Source organism: Capsicum annuum, chromosome 11, assembly GCF_002878395.1.
Source record: "Capsicum annuum cultivar UCD-10X-F1 chromosome 11, UCD10Xv1.1, whole genome shotgun sequence".
Classification (NCBI taxonomy): domain Eukaryota; kingdom Viridiplantae; phylum Streptophyta; class Magnoliopsida; order Solanales; family Solanaceae; genus Capsicum; species Capsicum annuum.
In genome coordinates this window covers 212,484,696-212,494,608 of record NC_061121.1, presented here as the reverse complement: position 1 = coordinate 212,494,608, position 9,913 = coordinate 212,484,696, and the positions used below count along the sequence as shown (strand labels likewise).

At 32.8% G+C, this 9,913-nt stretch overlaps 1 protein-coding gene across 1 annotated transcript; it reads right to left on the bottom strand.

Moving 5' to 3' along the window:
- Nucleotides 1-1,700: 1,700 nt before the first annotated feature.
- Nucleotides 1,701-3,869, bottom strand: LOC107847097 (COPII coat assembly protein sec16-like). Its single transcript, XM_016691338.2, has 2 exons — nt 3,576-3,869; nt 1,701-2,723 (listed from the first exon to the last, which is right to left on the bottom strand). The coding sequence occupies exons 1-2, from the start codon at nt 3,652-3,654 to the stop codon at nt 1,747-1,749; spliced, it is 1,056 nt and encodes a 351-aa protein (XP_016546824.1). The 5' UTR covers nt 3,655-3,869; the 3' UTR covers nt 1,701-1,746.
- Nucleotides 3,870-9,913: the final 6,044 nt, after the last annotated feature.

Here is a 9,913-nt window from a genome sequence, read left to right as displayed (position 1 = left end):
CTATTGCAATGGATGAGTAATCCGTTGGAAATAATTAAACTAGATCACTTGTCTGTTGCACCAGGTAGGTTATCTATTGCAACATATAACCAACTTGTTGCACCGGATGAGAAATCTGTTGGAAACAATAAAAACATATCACTCATCTGTTGCCAAAGGAGTTATCTGTTGGAGCTGTTATAAACTGTCAATATTGTTTAGGTTTCTTCCAAATAGAAGAGTCGTTTGTCGCAACAGATGAATGATATATTAGATTATTCATCTGTTGCATCAGATTTTCATTGTTGCATCACATTTTCATCTGTTGCATCAGATGGTTCTTTTGTTGCATTATGGGGTTCATCTATTTCATAAGATGATTCATCTATTGTAAAAATAAGGTACCAGGATTTGGTTTAATAAAACAACAACACTATCACCATTTAATATCAAATACACAATTTTTACCCAAAAAAATAACAAATGAACCCAACAACACCACTACAACACACACATTAATAACATCAACGGCGACCCAAAATCACAAACATTGTTGTTTTGCATTTGTAAAAACACAAACAACAAAAATTAAACTTCAAAAAACTTAACAGACACCAACAAATTGAATCAACAGTTCGACAACAAGAACTACAATAACAATAAAAAAATATATTTCACACCGGAAAGAGTAGAGAAAAAATGTCAAAAATTAGGGTTTTCTTCAGTCCACATTTAAAATTTAAGCAAGAAATATTGAAATTGTTAACTAATAATAAAAGAGAAGTTGGCTCAAGTTCTTCTTTTTCTTCATAAATAAAAAAACATAATTTTTATGTGTGAAAGAAGAAATGGAACGACGAAGAACTCGAAGTTGTTGTCACCGGAGAGCACTCGATCACGTCAATTGATGGTTTAAAGTCGAAAAGGAACTCACTCAACTATTTTTTGTCGGAGGTTAAAGTTGCCGGAGATTGAACGAGGAATTTGTGAAAACGTGGGGGGGGGGGGGGGGGGGGGGGGGGAGACCGTTGATCATTTGGAGAGGAGTGAGGTGTGGGGTGATTTGTATTTTTTAAAAGATTAGAAAATTTTAAAAATATTAATCAAGTCCACAATTAATTTAATCAAATTTCCTAATTATGTTTGACCTTTAAGTTGGTCAATGTCACCAATCCTTCATTCAAGACTTAAATGGCACCTTTCCTTCAATTTTCTCTCTCAGGTCTCTTGGATATTTAGCTAGAGCTTGACCATTCTTCCTGAAAAAAAATCAAATTTCAAAGGCCGGTTTAATTTAATATTCACTTACCAAACTTTAAAATCATTCCAAGTAAAATGCTAAATTTTAAACTTCAAAATTGATTGTCACATGGGTACTTTTGCGTGGTTGTTGATTTGTTATTTCAACAAATAGTATTTGTTTCTTGGAGACAAAAAAAATTAAAAATTAAAGGGTTTCCATAAGCACAACATACTCTTGTGAACTTGCAAAAGGTTTTACTTATTAATACTATTATTAACTTTGAGAATACACAAATCAAATCCACAAAACTTCATTTGTTTGCTAAAGAACACATATGACAACACAAATATGCAATTAAGCAAAACAGAATTAAGTCTAAATTTCCAATCTTGCAAAACTTTTTCATTTCTTCATGAATACATCATATCAGAAAACCATTTACTGATCCCAAAAATACTAAGTAATGGAACCAGTTCCCTCATTATTTTATTCTCTTTATCTCACAATGTAATGTAAAGTTCTTACTACAGCCAAAAGATACTACTACTAACACCCAAAAGAACAGAAAATATCATCAACTTCTCAATGGCCAATGGAGTATTTGAATCAGCACTATCAACAAAACCCCTTACTCCTCCTGCAGGAAAAACTGCTGGCAACACAGATTTCGGCTTTGATGGTGGACTAGGAGCAGCAACATCAGGTACAGTGTTGTTAATAGGTGGATCAGTACTGTAAACAGTGTATTCAAGAATTTTATCAACACCATGAACTGTGAAAGCAGGATTTACGTAAAGATCAGGGTAAGTGATTAAAGACCCATCGATGGTGAAATTGGATAACGAATTGCTTGTAACGATGAGGAATTTGGAAGGCAAGAGAGTTGGGATATGAGTGTTTGGTTTGAACTGTAGGAGATCGGTGAAAGTAAGGCGTTGTGGGATTATGTGATAAGGGATTAATAACGGGTCTAAGTTTTGTACACCAAGATGATTTGACATGGCATCATTTCCAGGGATGAAGAATGTAGCAGCGACAGGGAGAGACGATAAGTCTGCTGAGGATAACAAATTCGCCCACCCCACGAAATCTCCTGCTCCAATTAATGCCTCTAAGATGGCTGTCAGTTGCTGTTCTTGGATTTGTCGCTGCGACAGTGATAGTGGCGGAGGTGGTGGTGGTGACATTGCCGTGGTAGAGAGTGGCAGCGATGATGGTGGTGGTGGTGGTGGTGGATATGTGGTGTCATCGGCCGTGGTTGAGAGCGGTGGTGGTGAAACTGATGGTGGATTTGCTGATGCCAAAGAGACGAGATGATATCGACTTTGATTCAGAGATTTCAGTGGTTCATCAGCTGGAGCTTCATACTGTGTTTTCTCCATTGGTAATGATTGCAGAAACAAAAGATCAAATTGAGTTTCGTCTGTGTCAATAGTTCTTCCTTTTCTGATCACCATTTCGTCTGTGTCGATAGTTCTTCCGTTTCTGATTACCATTCTCACTGTAAAAAACATTCAAATCAAAGGTGATCACCATAACTTTCGAAGCACAAATCACAAATAACCAAACAAGAAAGCACAAAGTGAAAATAAATTCAACCATGAACAGAGAAAGACACATGCATGAAACTCGAAAAATCGAAAAAGAAAGATCCCAAAACTGAAAAGAAATTCAACCGGAATGAACAGAGAAAAACCCATGTATGAAACTCGAGAAAATCGAACCACGAAAAGCACAAAACTGTAAAAGAAATTCAACTCGAATAAACAAATAAAGATCCCATGTATGAAACTGAAAAAAAAAAATTCAACCAGAATGAACAAAGAAAGACACCATGTATGAAAGTCGAAAAATGAAGGGAACAAAACTGAAACGAAATGCCACCAGAATGAACAGAGAAAAAATTCCATGTATGAAGCTCGAGGAAATCGAAAACGCACTTAATACAAACCTCAATAAGAGTGAACACAGAAAGACACCATGTATGAGACTCGAGAAAATCGAACCACAAAGAGTACAAAAATGAAAATAAACTCAACCAAAACAGAGAAATACTCCATGTATGAAACTCAAGAAAGAGTAAAACAAATTGCACAAAACTGAATAAAAATTTCAACTCGAGTGAACAAAGAAATACTCCATGTATGAAACTTGAAAAAATCGAAAATGAAATTCAACAGGAATGAACAGAGAAAAACCCCACGTATGAAAGTCTAAAAAGAACAGCGAAAAACTGGAAAAAAAGAAGAAGAAATAATTCAACCAGAATGGAGAAGAGAAATAAAGACCTCATGTATGAAACTGGCAAAAAAGAAAAGATAGAAAATGAAATTGGTGAGGAGGATATACTTACGACGAATGAAGAAGATCAACACGTAGAGGATGAACAGAACGGCGACAACGAAGACCCTGCACCTCTGAATGTCCGCCATGGATTATAAGCCAAAGAATAAAACTTGTTGGTTCTTGAGCTTTTCTTCTACTGTAATAAATTTGGAATCTCTGAAGGTGGACGAAATATGAGCGGTTTCTTATGTAAAATATACAGAACGGAATCTCAAGGGGGATGAAATTCAGTTAGTTAATAATAAACTCTTCTTTCTGTTGGAAATGGCGGCAAATAAAATTCAGTTGGTTAATGGCTTTCAGTTATACAAATTGCATCGCATATGTAACCAATTATACACTAATTTCTTCATCCCAATTTATATGATTTGGTTTCACTGGGATGAAATTTAAGAAATATGAGGAGATTTTTCAAATATATGATCTAAAATATGCCCTTCATTCCTTTTTTTTCAGTTGTCATTAGGGGTGCGTAAAGACCAATTATTGAACCAATAACAATATTATTGGTTTATTGATATTGAGTTATTGAGTTAATGATTTTTTAACTGTTTTGTAAATTTTTTTTTTTTTTTAAACTATCGGTTCTATTTTCGATTTTAATGTTTTAGTTAAACTGATAACCCAGTAAAGTTATATTAAAATTATATTTTTATATGCACTTATATATAATCATAATAAAAAAAATAATTTTATTCGGTAATAAAAATTTATAAAAGAACAAAATGAACAATTAAAATTTAGTAAGAATGGGACAGGTTAAGTTATAACCCATTATAGCCCGTTACCAAACCTATTTTGACCCAAACAAATTTGGATCGGATTGAGTCTTGACCTGTTTTGATTTGTCCAAATTTGACCCAACCCGCCAATTGTCACCTCAATTTGTGTGGCTAGGAATCATGATATTAATGATAAATTGATATTTTAAAATTAAATTGTTACTCTCTTTGTTTTCGAAAAAAGACAAATTTTGACTTAGCACGAAATTTAAGAAAATAAAAAAGACTTTTGAAATTTGTGATCTTAAATTAAAGTTATCACAAATGTACCAAAATGTTCTTTAATCGTGTGGGTTTATACATGTCACATGGGAAAGTTGAAACTAAAATGCTGTTGAAAAAAGAATGGGTTATTATTTTTGAAATGGACTAAAAAAATAAAATATGTTATTCTTTTTTAAACATCCAGAGAACTATATATAGAAATGAGTTATTTTTTTTAGATCGACTAAAATAGAAAGTGTTATATAAATTAGGACACTGAAAATATAATATTTAGATTTCATAAAAATATCGATAAATGTGTGTCTGATATTTAAGAAAATAGTGTATGTTGAACACTTACAGGTAAAATAACATACAGAATCTTTCTTATATGAGCACATCATGAAGGTATATGATATATGTTGTGGCCTACTGCTTTAAAATTTAAAAGGGTTAAATATAAAGTAAACATTAGAATATGTAATAATATGTTTCAAATATTTTTTTAGTTTTTTTAGAATTTTGGTTTTAAATAAAATTTTAATTTAGTAAATTTTAATTAAAATAAATAATTAAATAGGTTGAGTGACTTTATAAGTAAAATATTCATACTTAAGTGACTTTTGAAGTGGAACTCAAAGTTGATTGACTTTCTGAGAGAACAATCCTAAATTGAGTGTCTTTTGAAGTAAGAAATAAAGTTGAGTGACTTTCTAAGAAAAAAATCGTAAGTTCACTGACCACCACCATCACCACCAACATACTCAGTGTATTCCCACATAGTAGGGGTTTGCGATGGGTAAAGTGTACGCAGACCATACCACTACCTCAGGTGAAGTAGAGAGACTGTTTTCGATAGACACTGGCTTAGAACCGATAACATTATAACAATCATAAAAGATAAGTGCAAAATAAACTAACCCCGCTAGTAACAAGGTAATACTGTAACCACAAGATAAATATAAGAACTATCTCCCCTAAATCATAGACATCACACAGCACCAAGCATAAAAACTATAGACACAAAAGAACGCTCCCTAATTGTTACTGACGCACTCCCACCCCCTAATCCTCTACCCTAATCCGCGTCCTCCACACCTTGCTATCAAGGGTCATGTCCTCCGTAAGTTGTAACTGCTCCATATCATGAATAGTCACCTCCCGTAAGTTCACTGACCATTTGAGTTATTAACTCTGATTTAAAAAAAAAATGTACTAACTTTATTTGTTTACTATAGAAAAGCAAGAGAAACTTACCATTTTAAACTTATTTTATCATTCTTATTAATTACTATTTATTTTTTCATATATAGATGACTTTTTGTAATAATATAATAGAACTATTACTTCTTCTATTCATTTTTATTTGTCACTTTTAACGTGTTACTTATTTCTCAACTCATTTTTCAACTCTTAATAATAAACATCAAATTAATATACATATTATAATAAAATAGTCATATCAATCATTATTCTTAAGGGATATGCAAAGTTCAAAATTCTTAAGGGATATGCAATGTTCAAAGTGGAAAGGAGAAAATTTTATTAGTTGTTTCTTAAGGCCTGTCAAATCAAACATCAAAATGTGGGTTCTACCTCATAATAAACCTCAAACACACTTCACTTCAAAAGTCAGTTGTTTACATAGTTGCCAAAAGAAATAGCAAGACTTTGTCTTCAGTATACTTGTTGTATCATCAGTAGTCCTATTAGTACAAAGAATCAGATATGCAGAATTCTAGTGCAAAACCATAGATGTATTTCTCAGTTTGATACTAGCTCATTTATAGTAGTAAAAATCACTTTAAGAAATAACTATTCTAACACAAGTAGCATAACGCTGTAAGTAGACTACTACTGTTTTATTTCATGAACAATTTCAGCATTCATTACTTGGACCAGATCGATTGTTCGTTTGCTGCACCAGAGCCAGTGTTGTTCACATAATCAGATGGATTGGCTTCACAGTAGTTTTCACAGAAAAAATGGTATCGTTTTCAGTCCATGGATTGTCGATGAAAGCAATTACTCTGCCTTTTCTGCTTCCCATCATTAGCTGAGGTTCATTCACATATTCAATAGCACGGATTGGCTTCACTGCAGTTTTCACATTTGAAACAGCAAAATTGGTATCGTTTTCAGTCCATGAATTGTCAATGAAAGCAGTTACTGTTCCCTTTTCACTTCCCATCAATTTCATTGTTCAACAAAAATATTAACAAGAAGAAATTAACAGAAAAAGAACAAAAAATGAGAGCAATATTAACCATAATTTGAATGCAAAATCAGAAAACCCCATAATGTTCGCAGAGTAAAAGATTATACTTTGTAAAAGAAACACGACAAGTAAAAATGAACAGAAGGAGTACTAGTAAATCTTTTCGATTAGAAAGAACAGAGAAGCATTGAAACTCAAGAAAATTATAAGACCTAAGATCTTCAAATCAACAAAAATTAACAAACCAAAAAGAAAGAACTATGAACTAAAAACTGAAAGTTATTCTTCGACCAAAATGAACAAAGAAGATGATCATAATAATGAAAGCAAAAATTGAAGACGCAATTCTTAAGAAGGATGCATACCAGAATCAGTGTTGTTCACATATTCAATCACATGGATTGGCTTCACTTTAGTCCATGGATTGTCGATGAAACCAGTTACTCTTCCTTTTCCACTTCCCATCATTAGCTGAGTTTGATTCACATGATACTCAATTACATGGATTGGCTTCACTGCAGTTGAAACAGCGACAATGGTGTTGTTTTTCATCCATGGATCGTTGTTGAAAAAAGCATTTACTCTTGCACGTCTACTTCAAAATCCAATTCCACTTCCAATTATCGATTTTGCTGTTCAACAACAACAGTAAGTTAAGTTAGTACAGTATAATTAAACTCCTGACTGTTTATAAGTTTAATATCACCAAATCAGCAGAAACAGAAATACAGGTGATCAAAGATGGTTATAACCATAACTTGAATGCAAAATCAGTTTTCTCTGTTTCTTTATAAGATCAACATCGGAATCATTCAGAAACAGGCTAACATTAACCAAACCCCATAATGTTCAGAGAGTAAACGTGAACAAATCAAAGTGAACCGAGGAAGTACTAGTTAAATCTTTTCAACAAGAAAGAACAAAGAAGAACGTTGAGCGCTTTTGGATCTTAGTTCACAAATTGATATTGAAAGTTGAAACTCAAGAAAATATAAAAGATTAAGAGAAAGAACAAACAAGATCATCAGCAATTCATCATAATTAAAAAATAAACAACTATCACAATCTACTGACAATGGAACACAAGAAAATAACAAACAAAAAATCGAAAAATCAAAATTGAAAGCTTTTCTTGTACCAAAAATGAACAGAGAAGATCGTCGTAATGAAAGCCAAAAAAACAAAAATGAACTTTTCTTGGACCAAAATGAAGACAGAAGATCATCATAACGAAAGCCAAGAAATTGAAAGATACCATTAATGATGAACCAGAGGAAGAGATTGGCGGCACAGAGGAGAGCAAGGAAGACAACAATCCAGCTGAGCAGCCTCAATGCTCTCATGGCCCATCCGTTCTGTCGATGGAACATAGCAATTCGACGAACATCAGCCAAATAGTAGTACATCAGTTGGTCCATTCTCCTCTTCAAGTTTATCAATCTCACCAACATGATGAATCAATGAATTGATCGATAGAGAATTTTCTTTTCTCTAAAATGGGATTTGGGATTGTTATGTGAGGAGCAACATTATGTATATATAGTTGTTAGTTAATTAGTTAGTTATAAGTTCGGTTTAATTTGTTGCAATTGGCGCCAATTCTTTTTTTAACTGCCTCTGCCACGTGTCTTTTCTTCTTGCTACTATTACACTCTATTTCTTTAAAATCAGCTGCAAACTAAAATACAGCTGGAAATGAATAATTAATGCATTCTTGATTTTTGAAATTGACACCTATTTTGAGATAAATGTTTTTAATAAACATATCAATTATTTTGAGGCGGAGTGAGTATGTGTCAAGTGAGTAATTGTTTGAATGTAGTTAATTAGTTAAAAGCCTGTTTAATTTGTTGCAATTGCCGCCAACTTTTTTTTCTTTCTTTCCTTTTTTTTTTTTTTTTTGGGTGTGTGTGGGTGGTGATGGTGGTGGGTGGGGTGTTCCTCTGTCACGTTGCAATGTTCTTGCTAATTGCTACTCTATTACATTAGATTTTTAAAATTATTTTTGAGCTCTGTAAAAAATAAGTTGGAAGCCACAATACTGTTACATGTGATGTGAGTTGTATTAATAGAAATGCACTTTGGTATGGGGTTGTGTTACTTTCGGGTATAAAATCTATATATTTCAATACGAACTTCAACATTAAGTTCAGAAACTATTTCAAGAATTACAATGAAGTTTCAACAATTTCAAACAGTAGTTTAAATGAATAATCAAATTAACTATCAAAATGAAGTATTTAAGTAATAAAGATGAAGTAGAAAAGTTTATAATCAAGTCCACTGAATTCACGGTGTCTAAGAAATTTATTCTCCTCAAATACCCGAGGTTAATGAAATCTTTCCTCTTAAGATAAAATGATTCACTTTCTTAAAATAGCGGTACCTCAAATTTTTAGAAACTCCAAACTCACTCAACAGTTTGATGATCACACAAGAGTTTTTACAAGAAGAAGAAGATTGTTTTTCAACTCAAAATCATGTCTTTACCTGAGAAAAATTTAGGTATTTATAGCCATCAAAGTGTTGGTTCAGAAAAGTGCACCCCTTCATAAAGGTTCAACTCTTCGGAAAAGGTGCAACCCATTGAAAAAGTCATAACCATCCAAATCGAAAATGTGTCTATTTAAATTGCATCCTTTCTCTTGATGACACCTATACATTTTTCATTCACACCTCTTACGAATCTAACAATCCCCCACATGAATGAGTAATGGCTATATTATCAAAAAATTTATGGATAAGTGTGTGATCAATAACCAAAGACTAATTGCATCTGGATAAGTAGGTTTTTCTTTGAACTTTCCATAGTTATCATGCATCGGATGTACTCGGTCAATCGGTAGATATGATATCTTTGAACCGTCAAACTTTAATATACACCTAGATAACACAAGTCACACAACCAACCTTTTACCGTTTATGGTTCTCACGATTTTGTTCATTTAAGCCATGAACACGTCTTGGTTTCATAAGAGCTTAGAGAATAGGTATTTACTAACATTCTCCTTGAAGCGGATTCCACTTCATCTTCACATAGGTGATTCTTAAACATTTAATCCTATAGATCAAATTATTTGGTCAAGTCAGCTAAATTTAGAAACCATTAAAAAGCTTCAACCCATAAGAATTATCTTTGTT

Bases quoted from the DNA above. Each gene is read 5' to 3' on its own strand.
- LOC107847097 (XM_016691338.2), bottom strand. From the start codon at position 3,654: ATGGCGGACATTCAGAGGTGCAGGGTCTTCGTTGTCGCCGTTCTGTTC. The intron at 2,724-3,575 runs GTAAGTATATCC...TGTTTTTTACAG, and splicing joins GTTGATCTTCTTCATTCGTC to TGAGAATGGTAATCAGAAAC.